General features: G+C 38.8%; 1 protein-coding gene across 3 annotated transcripts; it reads left to right on the forward strand.

Moving 5' to 3' along the window:
- The first annotated feature begins 3,998 nt into the window (after positions 1–3,998).
- pld5 (phospholipase D family member 5) lies at positions 3,999–22,867 on the forward strand. Of its 3 annotated transcripts, none has more exons than XM_032563250.1 (10): positions 3,999–4,379; positions 14,331–14,467; positions 15,648–15,831; positions 16,037–16,145; positions 17,275–17,402; positions 18,107–18,304; positions 21,264–21,415; positions 21,571–21,740; positions 21,829–21,919; positions 22,553–22,815. In XM_032563250.1, exons 1-10 carry the CDS (start codon positions 4,221–4,223, stop codon positions 22,662–22,664), a joined length of 1,440 nt encoding a protein of 479 aa, XP_032419141.1. In that variant the 5' UTR covers positions 3,999–4,220; the 3' UTR covers positions 22,665–22,815. The 3 variants fall into 3 exon arrangements, with proteins under 3 accessions (XP_032419141.1, XP_032419139.1, XP_032419140.1); XM_032563248.1 differs by having other exon boundaries at positions 4,011–4,379; positions 21,571–21,736; positions 22,553–22,867; XM_032563249.1 differs by lacking the exon at positions 3,999–4,379 and adding an exon at positions 11,818–12,209 and having other exon boundaries at positions 21,571–21,736; positions 22,553–22,867.
- The last annotated feature ends 611 nt before the right edge of the window (positions 22,868–23,478 follow it).

A 23,478-nucleotide genomic window follows, 5' to 3' on the forward strand; every position in this document is an offset into this window, starting at 1 on the left:
CTAACTTTAAAAATTATGTAGCTTTATATTATTAAAGCTAAACTTTAATCAGTAATACTTTTATAACAAATTTATGTCAAATCATGATTTCTTGGTTAATGTAAAGTTATAAGAAAGACATTTTGAATAATATCAACTTTGTATTAAAAGTGTCATGATTTACCGAATGACACTTTATGACAACAGTTATAAATATTCATGAAGACTTATTCATGTTTATGACGGTGTTATGTCATGTTTATGACGGTGTCATGTCATGTTTATGACGGTGTCATGTCATGTTTATGACGGTGTCATGTCATGTTTATGACGGTGTTATGTCATGTTTATGACAGGTGTCATGTCATGTTTATGACGGTGTTATGTCATGTTTATGATGGTGTCATGTCATGTTCATGACAGGTGTCATGTCATGTTTATGACGGTGTCATGTCATGTTTATGATGGTGTCATGTCATGTTTATGACGGTGTTATGTCATGTTTATGACGGTGTCATGTCATGTTTATGACGGTGTTATGTCATGTTTATGATGGTGTCATGTCATGTTCATGACAGATGTCATGTTCATGACAGGTGTCATGTCATGTTTATGACGGTGTCATGTCATGTTTATGACGGTGTCATGTCAATGACGGTGTCATGTCATGTTTATGACGGTGTCATGTCATGTTTATGACGGTGTCATGTCATGTTTATGACGGTGTCATGTCATGTTTATGACGGTGTTATGTCATGTTTATGATGGTGTTATGTCATGTTTATGACGGTGTTATGTCATGTTTATGATGGTGTCATGTCATGTTCATGACAGGTGTCATGTCATGTTTATGACGGTGTCATGTCATGTTTATGACGGTGTCATGTCATGTTTATGACGGTGTTATGTCATGTTTATGACGGTGTCATGTCATGTTTATGATGGTGTCATGTCATGTTCATGACAGATGTCATGTTCATGACAGGTGTCATGTCATGTTTATGACGGTGTCATGTCATGTTTATGACGGTGTCATGTCACTGACGGTGTCATGTCATGTGTATGACGGTGTCATGTCATGTTTATGACGGTGTCATGTCATGTTTATGACGGTGTCATGTCATGTTTATGACGGTGTTATGTCATGTTTATGATGGTGTCATGTCATGTTCATGACAGGTGTCATGTCATGTTTATGACGGTGTCATGTCATGTTTATGACGGTGTCATGTCATGTTTATGACGGTGTCATGTCATGTTTATGATGGTGTCATGTCATGTTTATGATGGTGTCATGTCATGTTCATGACAGATGTCATGTTCATGACAGGTGTCATGTCATGTTTATGACGGTGTCATGTCACTGACGGTGTCATGTCATGTTTATGACGGTGTCATGTCATGTTTATGACGGTGTCATGTCATGTTTATGATGGTGTCATGTCATGTTTATGACAGGTGTCATGTCATATTCATGACGGTGTCATGTTTATGACAGGTGTCATGTCATATTCATGACGGTGTCATGTCATGTTTATGACGGTGTCATGTCATGTTTATGACGGTGTTATGTCATGTTTATGACGGTGTTATGACAGTCTTATTCACAACCCTTCAAATAAAGTGTTACCAGAAAGAAAATTATCAAAAACAATCTTTGTTCCCAACAAAGGCTAAAAAATTCTATTATTTTATAATTCATACATTTGGATGTCAAGAGTTAAGAATAAAACCCCAAAGAGTTTGTGCCACTTATTCTGCATAAGAAAAATCAATTTGTTTCATCATGAGTTCATTTCAAATTATGCAGAAGATAATAAATTATTAGATCAGTTCTACAATAAGCCAATAAGAAAACTGTGTCACTGTTTAGTTTCCTTTATCCTCTTCCTCCTCCCAGAATCCCTTTGGGTCTCTAACGTCTCACACTCAGCTGTTCCTCTTACTGCCGTTTTTTTCTCACACTTTCTACAGAACGAATAGGATTTTAGAGGTCACCATGTCAAAGTTAACCCACAGCTAATTAAATGTCTCCAGACATTCGGCTTCACTTCCTCAAACCGTGAAAGATGTGTGAAGATTTGTTTTTTTTCCTTCTACTACAATCAGCTCTCAGCACAGCTGCTGGGGCACATCAGCACCTCTGCAGGTGTCCATTGGAGTGGAAATGGTTTCTCTGAATCCCTACCAATTTACAAGGTGCTAGAATTGGTTACCATTATTCTCACTGCTTACAGTCATGTCAATAAATTACAATATATGTTGTAATTAGGCTCATTTGTCAGATTAAAAGTACCTTTTGGAAGTTGACAACCTTTGTGTGTAATCTATTTAATGTGTTTGACTAAGTTATAAAGTTCTTAAATAAATGTTCACTTTTCAATAATATTCTAATTTATTGAATGGCTTTGAAAGAATATATCGCTGCAGAAGTCACTATTTTTGTAGCACTTTCTTAACTATAAAGTTAAAAAACGAGCTTGCACATATGAAACTGTAATGAATATGGATACAAACATCCATCAGTTGTGCCCTGTGTAATATTCAGTGAAACTGAAAGTGTCGCCGATGATTTAGCACCTCTATCCTTACTCTGAAAAAAAAAGATGAATGATGCTACTCCGTTGTGCATTTACATATTTCACTCTTTTTTATTGATGAAACCTTTCCTCTCCGGTTATTAGAGGGGGGAAAAGTGAAAGTCTGGGTGGTTCAGATGGAAAAGTTTCAACACTGGTCAGCCGAAGGCCCAGCAGTCTGTACTTCCTTTGTTAACTCAAGTGAAACGACCTTCCAGGGAAGTGGCTGGTCATATTCTTCACAGCCATTATTCACTCTGTCCCGTCTTCGTCCATCACTGTCTGGCTTGGCTCAGCGACAAAACAAAACAGGTCTAAACTGCAGCAAACAATCAAGTCTACAGAGAGGATTCCCCCCATCCAGGACTTTTACAGGGCTAGGGTCAGGAAAATGGCAGCTAACATCTATGCAGACCCCACACATCCTGGACACACACTTTTAGTATCAATTCAAGTGTCTTCATTGTGGTCAAATTCTTTGTTTTTATGTCTAAACTTGGAGAATAAGGCTAATTCTGATTCTGAAGTTACTGGAATAAAAATGGCCTCACTGCATATATATTTTCACATTAATGTTCTACAGACAGAAGAGAACATGTGAACAAGGATAAGTAGTTTTCACCAAATAACAGAGGCTGACAACATGATTTGCAGTAAATCTTTTCAGTCGCTCTTTTCTTGCACCACTGATTGCATCTACTTCACAAACCGAAAGCGTAATAACATTTCTGAGCTACCACGTTTGATTTCTTCCTTTGTGTCTGTGGTTTTCTTCACAGCGTGGTGCACGAAAGGTTTCTTTAAGCCAGTGGTTCCCAAAGTGTGGGGCGCGCCCCCTGGGGGGGGGGCGCAGTGCCATTGCAGGGGAGGCACGGGAACCAGTATGGATGAATGAAAAAAAGAAAAGTTACACAAAAGTATTTCACTGTAAGGATGGTTTGTAGTGTGTTTTGTTGCAACCTGAAGTGTGAAATAAACTTCAGTGGAGTTAGAAAACAAAATATGTGTATAGGTTTATGTCTAGTTGAACGATGTGTGTGTCCACTTGATTTTTTTTTCTTTTTTGGGGGGATTTTATTGTAATCCGTAGGGGGCCCAGAAGAAAATCTTTGGGAACCACTGCTTTAAGCTGAGGCTGCACTCCTTCAGACATTCTCTGTGCCTAACTGTAGTGATGTTTTATGTAAGTAACCTTTGGAAAAGATAAATCACATTATGTGAATATATATCATTATGTTGGAACATCTTCTCACACTTTGAGCTATCACATTATTCCCCATCAGGTCCTGCTACAGCGCAATCAGGCAGAAGCTCTTGTTGCACCTTAATCCTGTAGAAGAGCAGACTGGAGCCTACTGTCTCCCTCCTCCCACCTGGGAAGCTGTATTACATTGACGAGCTGCACACAAAGACACACACCCACACACGCCCCTTTGAGTATCGGAGAGCGAACATGTTCTGGTGTTTCTGGCTACAAACAAGCGAGGTGTGTACTGAGCATCAGACAGCAAAGAGACCAGAAGCAGCTGATTCAGCTTTTGAAAGACAGATTAAGAAAGAGCAGAAGGGAGGACAGAAGTGACAGCGTCTTCCTGTGTGTGGATCAGAGTGTGTCTTCACCCCCCCCCCCCCCACCAGAAGGCATCAGTCCACAGGTCATTAATGGAGCTGTCAGCTGATATTCAGCTGGAGGGACAAGATGAAGCCACCCCAGCTCTGTTGGCCTGCGTGTCCCAGGTGAAAAGCAGCAGCTACAGCGGCGTCCAGCAGCAGGGCTACTCTGCAACCATCCTCCTACGACATAAAGACAAAGTGGAGCGGGTGAGCAGCCTGACAAGTGGCTTAGATGTTTTGAAATTATGTTTGCTTTTTGGAGAGTCAAAAAAAAAAGGGTTTTCAACTGACTTTAAATGCAAAAAATTAATCCTGATAACCAACCAAAATAATGTAAAATGTAAATGCATTTATGTAAATGTGATGCTGAGAAATTCAATCTAACATACTATGACTCCACTGGAATGCTGCTCAGTATGTACGCCTGCAATTCATCTGTCTTCATGAAGGTGAATTGCCTTTACATGCAGCAGAGCTCCATTGCCTCCTGCAGGAATTGATTACCTTTTTTTTTCTTTTTACCTTTACTGCATGTTTAAATGGAAACCACCAATCTCAAAGACCTTTATATCAAGCAGCAGAAAAAAATACTTGTGTTGATCATATAAAAGATTAACGCAGAACACACAATTGTACCATTTTGCACATAAAAAGCTTTTTAAAAGCATTTTCACAACTAATAAGGTTTTAATGCTGGCGGTTTTTAGAATTAAGCTGATTAAAAATGGCTGCTGAGTGTACTGTTATCACCTCCTCATGCTCTGAATATTTACATCTCATTCAAAACTTTCTTCTTCATTCACCGAAACAATTTGTAGACCCACGTCCCAACCTCATGGGCTTCAAGCTTGAATTTTCTTAGTTATTAAAATTGTGCAGAAATGACTTTAAGCCAGGGAAAGACTGACTGGTAATGCAAACAGAAAAAATACCGGACTGAATTCAAGCTTCTTCATTCACCGAAACAATTTGTAGACCCACGTCCCAACCTCACAATTTCAATTCTTTAAAGCAAAAGGGTTAGCTTGGCCCCCGCTGGGTTTCCTTGACATCTTCCTTCATTTTTAATGTATTCTTGCTCAAACTGATGCCTGACACGGCACAGAGACGCACACATCAGATGGATTTGGGGGAGTTTCTAACACAAATGAAAGACTGTAAGTATTAGCCTTGCTGAGTTAACCAGAGAGCGTAGAGTTTACTCCATCGCTAAATTAAAACTGCACAGGTTTATGATAGATCAATAAATCAGCGGTCTGAGATGAAGATAGTTCAAATGGGCTTCAAGCTTGAATTTTCTTAGTTATTAAAATTGTGCAGAAATGACTTTAAGCCAGGGAAAGACTGACTGGTAATGCAAACAGAAAAAATACCGGACTGAATTCAAGCTACGTAATCGTCTTCATTCTGTTTGAATTTGATCCTTTTTGAAGTTTTTCATTTGAGATTCAGAAGCATCCATCCATCCATCCATCCATCTATCCATCCATCCATCTATCCATCCATCCATCCTACCATCGTCTTTTGCGCTACCTATAATTGCAGGGTATTTAGGTTACATCCATACGTATACATGCCCAACAACCTTACAGACACCAAGTAACCCAATGGTAATTTTCCTGGGCTGTAGGAAGAACTGGAAGTACATGGAGAGAACTGAAGTGTACACACAGAGAGAGAGAACAGGCTTACACTATGCAGAAACACCCAGGACAGGAGTGTAGACTGGTTCACTCTCCACAAGTTCCTCACTCTTTTACTGGACTGCCTCGGATCATGTTTACTGTTTAGATTTGAAACACTTATACTTTTACTTCTTTCCACTGGTGTTGGTGGAATGAAGCTGTCGATATTGGTTGGAAGGAAGGTGGAGGCATAGAGGTGACAACTGGCTGGACTGGACCGATTGTCAGTGCGTCTGCTTGCTGATGATTGTAAGCTATTGAAGCAGATGATTGCTTTGTGGGCCCCAGCAGAGCGTACAGTATAGATGGTACATAGAAATGAAATCGTTGTGTGTATTTTGAAAGAAATTTCAGAAAATCCCCAAAATACTTTGACTTTGAGCACATTTACAATCAGGAGTGCAGCTCATTAGTGTTTCTGTATTTAACTACAACACACAGTTGCAAGACAACAGTCATCTGTCATTTTATTAGCAACTGAAACTAACCTGAATATTTACAAACCTCCTCTTTAGAAACTGAAATAACTAACCTACCATCCTTCAAGCACTTTGGAAAGGTTTTTGTTAACCTTGTCCCTTTTCTGTTAATTTGTTTTCTGTCCTATGTCGTCTGATATCAGTAGCTAGCTGTTATCAGACAACAACAGGATTTAAATGGGGAGAAAAAAAAATCACGCTCCAGCACATTAAGAATAAGTTTTCCACCATCGCCCCGATCCGTCGCATTTAGTGCATATCCACTTTTTGCGCCACTGTTAGCAGTACGTAGCATTACGTCTTTAAGTAGGCTAATACCAGTCACAAGCACACGATGCAGTTGTTGGATGTCAGATTGAAAAACAGTATTGTGTATTCTAGAAGAGGGAATATTTGTGATTAATTTTACAGCAAGGCATAATCTGGCTGCTTTGATGCTTATTGGCTGTTATTTATTATGAGGCACGACTTATTAAAAGCAGAAACATGAAAACAAACATAATGAGATACATTAAAAAGGGGACACCTTTATACTCATATTTTCTCCCAATTACCAATTATACAAAGAGTGTCGCTGTCTTGTTGTGTTATTACTTAATTAGCCACTGTTAAACCGAGTTTGCCTTTTTGTGTGGCGCTTGCATTTTACAGCTTTGAATTAATCTCTTGAGTCAGAGAACGAGACTGGACTCTGTCTGATAGTGACGTCCTGCACAAGGACACAGGACAGGAACTAGAGAGACCGCTGTGACCTCTGAATCCTCCTGTATACAACAATGCTCAAAAAGGCTGCAGGTCAAGGGACGCTTCCTGAACTGTGACCTCAACAGAGACTGAGCGGGCTGGCAGTTTGTTCATTAGTATTCACAGCTGCAACAATGCAGCGACTGCAGTTGGCAAACTGTTTGTGTCGACAATTTCCTGGCTTGACCGCCACCAACTGTTAGCAATGGAACTTGGTCGTTTTGTAGAGAAGAAGTTAAAACAACCAAATAACAATGTTTCCGCTTTCAAAGTGTATTCATATGGTGAAAAAAAAAATCATCTAATATCTTCCCTAGTTTGAGACTTGAAGGTGCTTTAATTTTAGGGAAAAAAAGCCTTTTTCTCCTTTTATGGAAGCAGCAACAAAGGCAATGTGACAAGTAAAAATGAAAACTGATCCTGTTAAAGTACAGAGCAAAACCGGTGCATGGCATTTCTTCATCACATTTCTCAGAATCAATGTAAACACCAGGATGTAATTTCCTTCAGTCTTGCTTTTATGATGTTATGCAAATCTGATGTTTCCCTGACAAACACTTCAAAAATGAAAAATTTGTTTTTGAGCCTTTAACTACCCTCAATCCACAGTCTGACTGGCTTTGGGCCAACTTCTCTGGCCATGCCACCTTGCCCAGTCAGCTTCACAGCAGCAAATTGGTCTGAGGCTGTACTGTTATAAAAAGCTCATATCCTGCTCACATTTGCGAGCCTGCTTCTGGTGTGAAGGTTAAACACCTACAGAGAGCGGTCCTTCAAAGGAGCAGACATTGAAAGAGCAGCTGACATTATTCATACAGAAGTAAATGGAGACAGTAAATCATGCTGGGCAATAAGTGAAGAGTCTGTGGGGAGAATTTAGGTCATCTGCAGGTCATTGTAGATCCTAAATTGTGAAAACATAAAAGTTTGTGAAAGGAAATAAACAGAACATGCATTTGAATCTGATTTAAAAATGAGAAACGGCTAAAAAAAAATCATAAAATATGAATTAGGTTTGGTGTGTATTAGTATAAAATCTTTTTTTGTTTGTTTGTTTGTTTTGTTTTTTTGCAAGTGGAGACACCAAATTGCTTTTTCACTTATAGTAAACTAAATCCAAAATTGACCATTTTTATTCAGGAACATCGTGAAAAAGAAAATATCTCCATTCAGCTGTGAATAATATTTAGAGATAAACATCGATTAACCATACAGATTTGGGTTATAAATAATTTTATCTCAGGGAGAAATTTGCTTTTCTTTGGAAACGAGACAGGTATCTGTCAGGGATGATAAAACAATGTAAACGAGTATCAGTAAACAAAAGACAAATTCACCTGCTTTTATTTACATTTTATTACGAAACTGCATGGGGAAAATGATTTATATCATTCCATAAAAATCAGTGGAAAATTAGATTTTAGCAATACAGAAATCAAACCCTCATGATAATTGCTGACCAGTTTGTTTACATGTTTCCTTTGGCATTTTGACTATTTATCTTCCTTGATGAGCACAAAGTCTTCTTTAAGGTCTGAATGGTTCCTTGCTATCACCCTAATCACTTTTTTTGCAAGTCTTTAGCTTGCAAAAAAAACAAAACAATTTATGTTTTTGGATGTTGTCAACACCCTTCAGGAAAATGGCAGCTCTGTTAAGTTCAAAGTTCTTTCAAAATATTAACACAACCCATTAAATCATTTGAATTAATTTGTTTAAAACTTTAGTAGCAATAGTTAGGATCCGATTCCATCACTCAGAAAGGTAAGAGTAAGAAGAATATGACAGACAGTATCATTTAACCAGCTCAAGATTTTTGTTTTGTTTTTGCTTCTGTATTTAAACATCATTTGCTTCTTGCTGACTAAGAATGACCAGTTTTGCTGCAATTAAATGCAGTAAAAACAGAAAGCTATTTCTTCATCTACATCTTTCCTAATTCTCGGAGTGGCTGTTAGCTGCTTTTCATTGATAATCCCAGAAATGGAGAAAACCCAATAATCCTGCTCCCATGGGGGCAGTTTGGGTCTGCCCTTCGATTTTTTTATTTTTTATTTCTTTTACTTAACCCACATCCTCACAATGCCGTAGTAGGGTCAATATTTTAATTTAAGGGCACCTTACTCCACTTAAAATGAGAGCATTTAGGTGTCAGCTTAACTGTGTGTAGATACAGTGCCTTGCAAAAGTATTCGTACCGCTTGAACAAAAGGTATTAAATGGCCTTCAAAACGTTTTACAAATAAAATCTGAAATATTGTGTGCATTATAATTCTCGCCTAAGATGTTGGGAGGAAACTTGATTCATACTGTAAAACATTTCATATTTATAAGGCATTACTTTGTGTCGTTCTAGTAAATTAATTCCCAACAAAATACAACAAAGTGTGGCTATTGCAAAATGAAATAAAATGTGAAAAAGCTCAAGAGAAATGAAAACAAGAGGCTGTATTTGGACCAGACGCACATGAGCAAAGGCTAACCAACTGGGAAAAATGGACACATGAACCTATTTGGTAGAGTACAGCCACTCAATTAAAAACCCCGCCCTGCAGCGTTCTGCAGACACTCTCTCACTTTCTATCCGACCTCTGGATCTGACCTTAAACTCACTAGCAGCTGGTCAAGAGAAGAGAGCTATAATTCATGTTTTCTTTCTGGGCCGAACTCAGTACAGAAATATTTATTTACAATAAATACCAGATTTGGTTTTCTGTCCCCTCCTTATAATTTCTCATGCATTATTTTCAGATCCTGACATGATGCTAACATATTGTTAATAAAGTGTTTTTAAAACAATCCCACAAAACTGCACAGAAAGAGCAAACATGTCAAGTAACAAAAGTTCACATTCAGTGAAAAAAAGAAGTCCTAGTACCGTTTACTCTCAGCTTCTTCCTTTGCCATGTTTTGTTAAAAGCAATCTTTTCTTTGTCACTAACTAAAGCTCCTTGCAGTTTCATTTGTACACTTTTCTGCAAAGTCAGAATGCTGCTCACAGTGCAGATTGTGAAGATAAGGAGTATTAATTAACTTTTTGTGCTGTAATGACTGTCAAGTGCATAAAGTAGTGTTTGAAGACGCGTGATCGTGTCAATGTGCTACAGCGTGTTCATCTCCACACAATCAAGCCCTGCTGTAACAAGCTTCAACTGAAATTATGCATTTAGAAGATGGGATTTGTTTTGTGTTTCTCACCGAGTTTTGAATTGAAGTTTGCTCGCCCACATATGTGAGGCTTTAGGACCTTCACCTCTCCTGGGAGTTACTCATACGCCTCCCTCACCTCCGTCTCACCCCCTTGTTTTACTCCCTCTCTTTCTTTCTCTCTTGCAAACAGCGTGGCGTGCAGAGGGCACCTGTCCTCAACACAGCAGTTTCATCTGTCATGATTTTGTCTTTATCTCCCACCTCACCGAGTGCTCTGTAGGTCTTTATAATTAAAACTCAATTAATAGCTTTCTGTGCTCTGCTCTCTGTTGGTGTGACTCGTGGGATGCAACAGAAAGTGGAAAATGAAGACAGTTTTCAAAAGTAAATGTTTCACTCGACTGAAAGTTACCTGCTTGATCAGCTGTAATAACTGAAGAAACACTGAATTACATTCAGGAAAAAAAAAACGTAAAATATGTTATTGTTTTTTTGTAGCTTGTATGTGCTGTTTTTTTTTAATTAGATAACACTTTATTTGACGGGGTAAGACTGACATGACACTGTCATAAACATGAACGAGTCTTTATGAATGTCTATGACTGTTATCATGAAGTGTCATTCAGTAAATAATGACACTTTTAATGCAAAGTTGCTCTAAAAGTTGCATTGAAAGTCCATTAATAGTGTCGACTTTGCATTATTTTCAAATGAATGACATTTTAATGCAAAGTTGGCACTTTGCTTACTTATGCACACCCCGTAAATTAAAGTGTTATCTTTAATCAATATTAACACACTGAATTATTTGGAGCCTCTCTGAATCTTCTAACACACAAAACAAAAAAAGAAGTCCTGTATCTGGAATCCAAGTAAAAGAAAAAAAGTAACACTATATATAGAAACTAAAAACCCAAAATAGAGAAATTCACTGAAATGAAAGGAACCAAAGTTACCAAGTTAAACTCAAAAATAACAAGAATGTAGGTCTGTTTATATCTCCTTCTCTGTCCAATAACTACAACTCTACTGGTAAATGGGCTTCCTCATTTACACTCATTCAACTTTTCTCAGTGCAAAGTGCTGGGCTGATAAATAGAATCACAGATTGCCTGCAGTCAGCAGCATATGTTGTTATTTTGCCATCAGGCAAAGCTGTGTTCATTCGTGAGGAAGGAGTCGAGTAAAATACAGTGTGTGCGTATTTCATCGGATTCCCGCCGAAGTGTTTTTGTGCCACAGGAAGAGGCAGCCCATTGAAACTGGAGCAGCAGAAGTGAAATGTAAGTAAATGCAGTGAAATAGTGAACTGAAAAGCACAATAATTTAAGCACAGCGGTGATCGGGTTTGACCGTATAGTGCTGACTCATGTGTGCCATGAGATGAAGCTTCACAGAAGCTACTAACTGTTTTCTCGCGAGCAGCTCTGTGGGGAAAATGTGCAGGCACCATAATGAGCGTCCAGAACAGTTTCAGAGTCTTAAAGAATATTATGTCCTGCCCGAGCCAAATGGTCTCTGTCACAAGTTTTACACACACAGGAGAGATAATGAGGAGATCCAGAAGAAAGAAGAGGAGGGAGGAGGCAAAGGAGCGCTGCATCGGTCGTTAGAGAGAGGGTGGGGGGTTGGCCCTCCATCTTTCTCTCTCTCCTCCTCCAGCGAGTAGCAGAAACACAGAGAGCCTGGACGTTTGAGGATGTGTGAAGAACCGAGAGCTGAGGAACACACACACACACACACACCCCGGCGTGCACCCCCCCACACACATACACACACACACACGCCCTTTCTGGTCGGGAAAGAAGCAGAGAGATGGAGACGGCAGCAAAGAGAGAAGATGTGAGGTGGATGGGAGGAATGAAGACGAAGAGCAGCACAGACATGTGGGACTGAGTTGCTGGTTCACATCCGTCGGAGAAGTTTGAAGGAGTAGTGTTGCTCTCATGGCAGGACCCGCCCCGCAGGAGCCCGTCAAGGTGATGCTCACAGCTCTCTCCACCACAGTTTGTCTCTCTTTGTATGTTCAAAGCCTAAATTCATAACATTTATTTTTTTCCATTCAAAACTAAACACGTCAAACCAGAGGAATGTGGGATGCAGGTTTCAGTAGGATTTATTTCTTAAATGTTGTATTTTATTTAACTCTGTTTTAAATTCCATAAATTGGGTTGTGACAGAAATAATTTTATTCTTTGGTCAGTGTGCTCTTTGTTTTAAAGAAGGATTCTTAAAGTTAATTTGAAGAATGTGAGGAAATCTTTTACATTTCCCAAATTCTCTTCTCCTGCCTTTGTGGTCAGGTTTTTCATGGAAGTAAATAAATAAGTGAAAATGAGTAAATTCATAAATAAATACCAAAAAAAAAGGATGGGAAAAATGAAAAATGTATTTATTGTGGCAAACAAAACGAGTCTGTTAAATGTAGGAATAATTTAATATGGTTTACTTATATTTAGCACGTTTTTATCCTGTTCTAACTCCATAATTGAAAAATATTGTCATGTATATTCCATACCGAAGTTTTTTCTTATAAAAAAAATTCTGTGCGTTAATTCATCTTAAACCAACAAGCAGCAGTTGTATAAAACTCTGCCAGTTTCCAGCCTTGTCAGCCGGTTTTTACTGGCTACTGTAAATCAGCTGCTGTATTATTGTATGTGGGTGGGGGGGACTTATAAGTAGACTGTGTGAGTTACTGGCCTGTTTCTACCTGTCAGACTATTTCTGATTCATGACGCTTCATTTCCTTCGCGGCCACACAGACATCCACGTTGTCACTTCTGGTCCTTGACACGGTTGAACGAAACGAAGAGCTCCAAATGCCAAGCCTCGTTCCCGGAGACAGAAACATCCCGCAGCCCGCATCTCCACGGAAGGCTGCTGAATAATGTTTATTATTTTTGTCTTGATGAAAGCCGTTGCCTCCGGAGGTGCGTGCGCAGCCGAGTGCATCAGTGAGATGAAATTGACTGGACTGAACAAACGCTCAAAAGAGAATAAGTAATGGGACTTTGACAGCGCCCCAAACAGACATAGCCAAACCGAGGGAATGAGATGGGGGAGAAAAATCCTGCAGCTGTAAGCAAAACACAGTTACCTCACTGAGAGATTCAGGACTCCTGCCGCCGTGTCGGGGCTGTGGTGTTATAACCTCCGACAACCCGAATGTCATTCCAAACATATTGCAGCAACTGTGTGCAATATACCGGGCAGGCATGTTTATGCACACAAGTACATCCGCTGATATATTGCTTTTCAGAAAAAGAAAAAAACACACACACAGTGCCGTCTCTATCCATCCTGGGACTGAGTTCATAAGTTTCTCTTCACCTGAGGATGTGTTGGACAATAAAGCAGGAGGAAGAGTTTTCCAATATATTCTTTATGACTGCCTCAGCTCCAGAGGGTTCAACTCAACTAGTTTTTGTTTTGTTTGTATTTTATCTTTTTAAAATAAGGAAAGTCCCACTTAGATTTAAAAAAAAAAAAACAACAACATCTTTTTCAAGGGAGTCCTGGCCAAGAGATAGCAAAGGTTATACAACAATTACAAGTTACACAATTAAAATGCCATACAACTAATTATTCAAAACAGTCACAAGTTAAAGAAGTCGTCTCTAGTTCTGTAAGCATGAACATAAAAGTGCTCAATGAAATAAGTCTTTTTGCAGTATGCTCCATGTAGCCAGAACAGAATAAACAAAGGCTCCTTTTTCCCAATTCTGTGCAAAACTAAACACAGAATTAGTTTCTGCAGGGAAATGGGACAGAGAGCAAGAAATTATCATATGAATGCAATGAATATGAATCAATATTAGATCATTGATGTGAGGGAAGAGTCCAGGCATGGTCTTATAAATAAAAGTGAGGTGTTTTGGGGTTTTTTTTATCTGGTGGGACTAACCTGGAGCACTCTGGACTCTGCACTGTTTCTGGACACATATGGCTTCTAGCTGTCGCATAGTAGTCCCATCGATCAGGACTCCTAAGTTCTAATCAATTGGATCGACTGAAGACATTAGCATACTGATCGTTTTCACTAGGTGCAACCTCCCCAGCCCCTCTAGACTTTAGTTTGTCTTTTACTTGTCTTCCAGACCCAGCAGAAGTGCATAGCCACCCTGGCCCTCTTCTGCTGCTCTGCTGTGCTGATGGTGCTCATCTTCTCCTCCGTGGACATCTGGGGGGACAGTGAGGATGGGATCACAGAGGAAAACTGCAGCAGAGACTGCAGGTGAGAAGTTCTGCAAACAGGGAAGGCCCGAAGATAAAGTTTGAAAGTGTAATTTCATTTAAAAAAAAAATAAAAAATCTGTTTCCCTGGAAAGTTGGAATAAAACAGTCGTTTAGCAGACAGTCATTGGCACCCTTAGCAGAGAGCTATACAAGTCACCTATTCACAGATTAATGCAGCCAAGTATGTTGATGGAAAGCTGAGTGGAAGGAAAACTTGTGGCATAAGCACAAGCAACAGGGATAACTGGAGCCCTGACAGGATTCAGGTGTTTGAATGGGCTACATCTGTCTCACCCCTTGTGAGTGTTAATTCACTGCTGCTGTAGAACGTGAGGTCCAGTGTAAAGTTCCCACAGTCACTGATGATCTGGGTGTCATCTGCTGATACTTGTCGACTGTGTTTCAAGTCATCTTTCAGGGAATTTTTAGAGAACTTAATGCTTTCTTCTACTGACAGATCTGTATTGTGGAGATGATGATTTAATGTCCAGGACTTTGTCCCTGTTAACTCTATCAAAAGTACCTATACCTGGCTCAATGAAGGTAGTTTCACTGTGCTAGACTGGGGGAAAAAACAGCCTTACCCTGGACCTCATAGAGAATGCATTAATAATAATCCATGCAAAAAAAGCCCAGACTAAATGTTGAGTATGTATGTTATATACTAAATGAACATATTTTTTAGTACTTTGGCATTTGAATATTTAATATCCTTTTTTGTTTGTCTTACATAATGGTCTGAAATTATTTTTTCACTGCAAGACGTACTCATCAAAATTAACAAGAAAAAAAACATTTTGGGCTTCTCAGAGAGGAACGCCAAAAGGTCAAACAACTTCCCACTGAGGTGCAACTTGAATGCTCCATAACTGATGTCGACTTATCCACTGGTGTTTGCTGCAATGCAATTTGATAAGCTAGTTACTCCTGCGATACACTAAAATAAAATTTGTTTATTTAATTTTTGTCATTACTGAGTGCTTTTCAAAGTTTCAAATGTTTTGCAAAATCCTGTAGTGAAAATCTACACTTCTCAACTCAGCTGTGCTTTTATTTTCAGGTTACAGTTCTTAGTGAAAAGAAAAATCATGTTAGATTACTGGTGATAAGATTAAAAAAAGATCCCCCCAGAGATCTCAGTGGTACTGCAAAAGGACAAAAGAAATTGTTTCTTTCAGGATCGTGCTCGCGGAGAACATCCCAGATGACCTCTCCCTCCACGTGGATGGCAGGCATCACATTCCTCTTTCTGTTGGCTTCCACTCACTACTAGAACAAGCAAAGCTCTCAGTGGAGGTGGTGTCGTCTGTCTGGGATTTAAATGCTTGGGATCTGGAGCCAACACCCGACACTGCAGCACAGGTACGCATCGCTCTGCACAAAACTAAACAAAACAGTCATTTTTAAGCGTCCTAACTGAGCAGACGCAATTATTTTTAATTAAACACCCGTGTCATCTTTTTAATGAGGTTAGAGCTGCTGAAATGTAAGTGTTGCCCTTTGGAAAGACAGAAACGCTGCTGAAATCCTGGAGTAGAGCAGAACAGAATGTCTCTCTCTTCCTCAGGGTCAGCTTCTGTTCCAGAGGCTGCTCAGGCTGAAATCTCGTGGGGTTAAGCTGAAGATTGCCAGTAGTCTGACAAACTCTTCCGAGCTGAAAGCCTTGGCAGCACACAGTGAGTGCCTGTCACATTTCAACCATATAATTGCTATTTCTTATACTACTGTGACAAATGACGACTACAATTTATATGTCTTTACCCTTCCAACCTGAGGGCATTTTCTACTTTTTAAGCAAGATCCTGTTGTGTCAGAGAGACTTTGTGAAACTAGTTGGAACCATCTGCACTAGTTTGTCAAGAAGAAAACTGAGGTTCACACTACACTGCCTTAAAATTGAAGCACAGGCTTTTAAATTTTTCACATGTTGTCACATTGCAAGCACAAATCCCAGTGAATGTTTTACAGACTAATACATAGGTTTACACATTTTTAGGATAAAACTCTTAGACATTTGTATTTAGTAGATTTAACTGATGGCTCTGAAGAAAACCCAGTGCAACCAGTTACCTTTCATAAGCCGTATGTGAGCGGTCCATATGAAATCAGCTACTCTAATGTCAGTAAACAAACAAACAACCAAGGCCACGCTGATGAGGAAATGGATACATAAAATTAGAAGACAATTCTGGAATAAAAAACATTAGATGCACTAAGACCCTCTTCTTGGTTCTGATTGGTTGTTTGTGACTGACTGCTGTATTTCTGTAAATAATGTTAACAGCATTGGGAAATGGCAAAAGAGCTCAATTTTTTCAGATTATTTCTCATGTTATACTATCACAACATAGTGAGAGTTTCAACAAAAATGTAAAAACAAAAACACTTTGTTTATAATAGGTGCATACTGCAGCTTTAAGAGGGTTGGGCAACAACTTCACTCTCTAGATAAGGTGGTTTATGACAAGTGGCTGCACAAAATACAAATGTGCATCACACAATCAGAGTTTTATTTTAAAATAAAATGGGAAAAAAAAGGCAAAACGTGTCTAATTTTCTGGCCACCTTATGGTTGCATTGTGATAAACTATGCAAAAAGTCAATGGGTAGGAATACTTTAGCAAGTTATTGTAAGAATCAGCCTTCAGATTGGCAGATCTATTAAAAGTTTTCTGTAAATCACTTTGTCAGCACTGCTGCCTTCTCTCATATCTCACACAACACGAGGCCAGTTGGCATATTTCCACCGTTCTATCCTTATTATTTCAGACCTTTTCTAATAAAACTTGTCTCTGCTGTTTGTAGATGCCCAGGTTCGTTTTGTCAATATGACAGCTCTCACCAAAGGAGGCCTCCACTCCTCATTCTGGATAGTGGATCGGACGCACATTTACATGGGAAGCGCTGAAATGGACTGGAGGTCACTGTCCAAGGTAACAACAAACATGAGCTGGGCTTGCATTGTTGTAGCCTTTGAGTTGTCAAGTATCACGGGTCTGCAGTCAATTTTAGCCACACACAAAATCCATACCTGCATCTTAACAGGCCTCAAGGGTGCCCTAAGGTGGCTGCCCAGAAAGAAAAGTAGCATTCCTCTTTTTATTTAGGGTTTAATTCATTGTAGAGGGCAATCCATTAAACATTAATGAAGTTGGAACACTAAAGTCATTATGTAGCTGTTTTGATGTCTCAGCAGTGTATGGAGCTACAACCAAAGCCAAATGTAATGAGACAAAGGAGAGGAAAAAACACACTTATGTTCGAGAATATCCATTTGGTGTACAGGAGAATTTATGTAGAAACATAATGTCGTAAAACATAAAGAAGGAAAACAAAATCCAGTCAATGTCCACACCTAAACCTGACGAACGCTGTGACAGCTCAGAAAAAAACACAGTGCAGAAACAAACATCTGCAGACCTGAACGTAGCGAAGCAAAGTTATGAGGATAAGTGAGCTAAACTCCTCAACAACAGCAGCAGACAGAAAACTTCTAAGTTAGTGCAGTTAAAGGCTGGCTCTATCTTGATGGTCAAGATATGTAGTTGTCTCAGAAAGTGTGTGCACGAGAGACGCCAACTTTCCTGCTGCATCATGTTTTCGCTCTGCTTTTTTTTCCTCCTCTGACACCCCACAGAGGAAAGAACTTGGAGTGGTGGTGTATAACTGCAGCTGTCTCGCTCTGGACCTCCACAGAGTTTTTTCATTTTACTGGCAGCTTCATGACAGGGACTATATCCCCTCCATCTGGTCGAAGAGAGTTACAGCCCTCTACGGGAAACATGAGGCCCTGCAGCTGCAGCTCAATACCACACCGGCTACCGCTTATTTGTCTGTAAGGAACGCATTATTTTACGATCAGAAGCTGTATTGCATGCTTATGTCCTGAGAAAGTTACATTTTAGGTATTTTTCTTGTGTAGCTGTTGTCAAAATGAAATATATATATGTGGCAACCTGGGGTGGATTTTCTTTATTTTGAAACCCAAATGTAAGATGTTAAAGTTTAAGATAAGGGAAACCGACAACGCCACCTGGAATAACTCCAGGAAAATAGAATAATAATAAGGACACAGGTACGTTCTACTGGGAATGAGACAAGATTCAGACAGTTCTACAAAAAATTTATTAAACTTTAACGGGTTGTTTAAATTCACAATAACCTGAAATTGAATAGTTAAAACAGTGAATGTCTTTTTAATAAAGTTGATTATAAAATGTTTAAATGTCAAAGGAAACTGAGGCTTACCAGTGGGGGGAGAGTAGTGAGGAAAGGGGCAACATCCAGTGAAGAAAAGGGATCACCCTGGACACTACAAAGACACGGCAAACACACACACACAAAAAGGGGTGTTCCAACAAAACACACAAGACAAGACACCGCCACCAGGGGTCACCACCGCCACCACAGAAGCCTCAGTCCCTAAAAGAAAGACAAAAAAATGAAACAATACGAGTAAAACAGTGATACAATAGCACTACAAGATTGCTTTTTTTATCCCGTTTGTGGTGCCATCAATACTCCCGGCAGCGGGGGAAAGTTCATACAAATCTTTTAAAACAATTCAACGTAGGCAAAACAGCAGCGAGTGTACATCCAAATAGAATAGTTGTCAGGGACTCGGCAGGAGGCTAAAAAATAAAGTAGATTATTAATACAACTGCTGATAAAAACTATGACTTATGGTAGCTGCTTACCTGTAAATTACCACACGGCCAGATTAACAGATCCACAAGTTCACCTACGGAGCGCAGCTGTAACAGAATACTACATAAAGGCTTCGTTTACATGAGACGGATGTTACCTAGCCATGCTAGCGCTTACCTTACCGGCAGCAAACAACCGAACAAATTGGTCCAGGAGTTGGAGGCACAGCAAGGGAGGCTAAACAAATCAAACCAGCTTGCATTAATGGCTATGATAAAAGCTGACAAACAAAGAAACAGCCACGCTTACCCAGCACAGCTCAGCAAACAAACTAAGCAAAATGAGTTGACGTCATGACGCAAGTAGTCATGTGGCAGGTAGAGACCTGCTTATATGCAGCAGCTGAAATTGATCTTAAAGTGGCAGCGTACCATTTATGCTGCTACATATATATATATATATATATATATATATATATATATATATATATATATATATATATATATATATATATATATATAAATATATATATATATATATATATATATGTACAAGTGAAATCAATATCAAAACCATAAGATATGGCACACTACCACACAATACAATGCAAAATAATACAATGAACACAATGATGTGATATGATGCGATGTGATTCAATGCTATACGATACTTATGTAGTACTATAGGATGTGATACCAGACAGTAGATACTGTTTGATACGACGAGAAACAACATTATACAGTGCAATACAATACATTAGGATAAAAAAGAGCACATTCAGTGTGTTGAGATATAATTCAACACATTCAAATCTAGTAAAGGTGATACTGTGGGATATAATGTGACACACCCCCAAAAATAGAATACAATATAGTGTGATGTGATCTGTCATGCACTACAGTACGGCACTTTTTTAATACAATTCAGTACAGTGCATTACAATTTGGTGCAATGAGAGATTTGATACAATATGTGCAATGCCGTACCATACAATGAAATACAAACAATACAATATCATGAAGGACAGCATGCAATGAGAAATTATGCAAATGGGTTATTGTTATTATGCATTGTCATACAGGGTGATACAAAATGATATGAGGCAATGCAATACTATGTGCTATAATGTAATATGATTGTGATGTAATATGGTATTTTATGGTAGGATAGCATACAATAAGATACAATATACTATTCATTTATCCTTAGACATTTTCTGACATAACTCAAGCACTGTCACTTTAGTTGCTTTCACAAAAGATTAGTACCCAACAGAGAATTAATTTCACAAAAGAAACATAAGCCATCAGTCTAAACATTTCACAAATTCCCTCGTAAAAGAGAAAAAAGAACCTGGTGCACAAATAATAATGATGCAAATGCACTATCGCGTTACAGTCTCATAAGACATTTTGCACAACTCATTCAACATGAAGCGAAAAGTAGTTTACAGCACAAGGACTGAGCAATCACAGAAGACTGAGGTTCACTAGAATAGGGATGCTACCCAGGTCATGTTTTCTAAAAATACATTTTTTAGAAAATGTATTTAAATTTTATCACCAGATGAGCTATAATTCAATGCTAAATTTGTGTAGTAAACTTTTTACTGTTGTTCTAGTCTGCGTAAAATGTTTGCAAGCATCTCATGTTTGACTCTCTTTATAGAAACGTTCATTACAAACTTACAACACATGCACACATGGAACAATTAATCATGTCAGCGTCACACTGAGCAGCACCTTGAGTCTGACTCTTTCAGTGCCATAGCCTAGTTTGATGGCAATAGATCTTGCTACCCTCCAAGCTACAATACACTTATTAGTTGTGTTTAGCACATTTATCATCCTATAGAATGATGCCGTCACAGGCCTCTGGATGCTTCAAACGCCTCTTTGGCCCCGCTTCCTCTTATGATGATCTAATGGCTGTAGAAGGGGCATCATTGTTTTCTTTGTTTTCTCTACTGCTAATTATGGAGAAAACAAAGAAGGAACTACTGTATCTGGACAATTATCACTAAAAATTTAAATTAATAAAATAAACATCCTTTCTGATCTGGTAGATCTTGTACTTTTTTTAAAATTATTTATTTATTTTTTAAAATTTAAGCAGATGCCTTTCTATTTGCTACATCCTTTCTCCAGACCTCCCCTGAACACTTCTGTCCCAAAGATCGTACAAGAGATTTAGACGCTATCCATCAAGTCATCCAGAGCGCAAAGACGTTTGTCTTCATTTCTGTCACCGATTATCTTCCTCTGGTCAAAAGGAGTTTCAGAGGCACTTCAGTCACAAGGTGTGTGAATGTGGAAAAGCTTTGACACTTAGATTTTTTGGGCAACACTTATGAATCTAGTTTGGGCTTGTTTCTGTGGCACAGATGGGTAAGCTCAATATCCTGAGCGCAGCAACTGGAAATGGGGGAAATTCATTTCTAAAAACTGTCTGCAGGTATTGGTCGCCTATCGATGAGCTGATCAGAGAAGCTGTGGTGCTCAGAGGAGTCAAGGTCCGCCTGCTCATAAGCTTCTGGAAGAAAACTCACCCCCTCACCTTTAACTTTGTGACCTCCCTCAAGACTCTGTGCATGCAGCTTCACAACTGTTCCCTGGAGGTGGTAGGTGAATCAGTGGACGTTGTAACTTAGTCTCGTTGTACGTCTTTTTTATCATTCAGTGACAGAATTGAATGGATTTCATGACTTCACAGAGGTTTTTCAGTCACAAGGAGCAGAAGGAGGACTTTCAACTGGGTCTCAACCACAACAAGTACATGGTGACCGACAACGCTGTCTACCTCGGTATGCAGTGTCAGAATTGGGTTTTTAATGGATGCTACTTGTAATACAATTACGTCACTACGCAAATAGCATCAGCATATTTTGAAATGGAAGAACATTACTGTTCACTGACCAATACATGTTCAGAAAGTTCTTCATCATTCAGTTATCAGAAGTGTGTTAATCTTTTAATTGAACCAGTTTTGTACTTTGTATTCCAAAAACAATGTAAAAAATGTGTAAGAAAAATATACAAAAAACAAATCATGCAGTACTTTAAGTTATCAAATACATTTCAAATAAAATATATAAAAGTTTGTGATCGTAACATTACAAAATGTGGAAGAGTCCTAGTGGTGAGAATATATTTGCCAATCTACCGTCTGGTTTTCCTTTTTTTTTCTTTTTCTTTTTTTTTTTTTTTTACACAACAAGCACAATATGATTTCTTGATGTTTGCCTTATATATTAAGTCAGCATGGACGATCTAAAACTGCCAGAAACTGAGGTGAAGTGTATTAGGCAAAGGGTTTAAATAGGTGCCATAACAAGAGATACATTAAATAGTTATGCACCGATTTATAAACATTTCTGATAAAGGCTGGAAAAACATACTTATTAACTACAAGACTTTATCTTTGTTTTGGTTCACAGGAACCCACGACTGGGTCGGGAGCGACTTTGCAATAAATGCAGGAGTGGGACTGGTTGTCAGAATGAAAGACAGTACCAAAGACACCGGAGCAACAATCCTAGAGCATATTAAAGCTTCGTTTGAGAGAGACTGGAGGTCACGTTATGCCAAGAACCTACAAAAAAGCAAAGATCAGCAGGGAAAATATAGACTCTTGCAATGGTCTAAAAGCCAATGGGAAACCAAGGAGGAAAAGGAGTGGAACAACCCTTTATAAGCACATAATTGCGCTACTACATCCTTATACTGTCTTTGCCTGAGAACTGCAGATTTTACAAACATGTGCACAGATGAAAGTGTATAATCACACTAACTGACCTAAATCTGAATTTGTATCATTAATCTGAACTATTAATCAAAATAAGGTTTTGATTAACTCAGCTGCAAAATACACCAGTGGCAACTATATACTCAGTGAGCTGTGATGTGAGCATGTACCTACTACTGCATGACCAATGCAACCAATATTCAACTGCACTGTATATGCAAGTGACAGCATAGCAAAAATATGTGCTGTTTGTGAGATCTACTTACCACACTCATTCAGTTTTCCTTAACGATACATTGTTTTTTTTCTCTCTTGTATATTACGTTTACAAATTGTTTGAATCATTGAAGAATGAATTAGGTTTAATTTAACAGTAAAGAACTTATTGCTGTGACTCAGTCCATCTTCTAGGTGACAGGCAGATGTGTTTTATGCAATGTGAATCGTCTGATTGAAAATGTGTCATTTTTTCCAGTTGGTGCAGGGCTCTGCAGGATTATCAACATGTTTACACACATTATAACCCAACAGGAGCATCATGGTCATGGACTTGAGCATGAGGTATAATGGTCAGTGTCTTCTTTGCCGGTTCAGAAAATTGACAACTTGCTACAAGTG

Source organism: Xiphophorus hellerii, chromosome 5, assembly GCF_003331165.1.
Source record: "Xiphophorus hellerii strain 12219 chromosome 5, Xiphophorus_hellerii-4.1, whole genome shotgun sequence".
NCBI classification, from domain to species: Eukaryota; Metazoa; Chordata; class Actinopteri; order Cyprinodontiformes; family Poeciliidae; genus Xiphophorus; species Xiphophorus hellerii.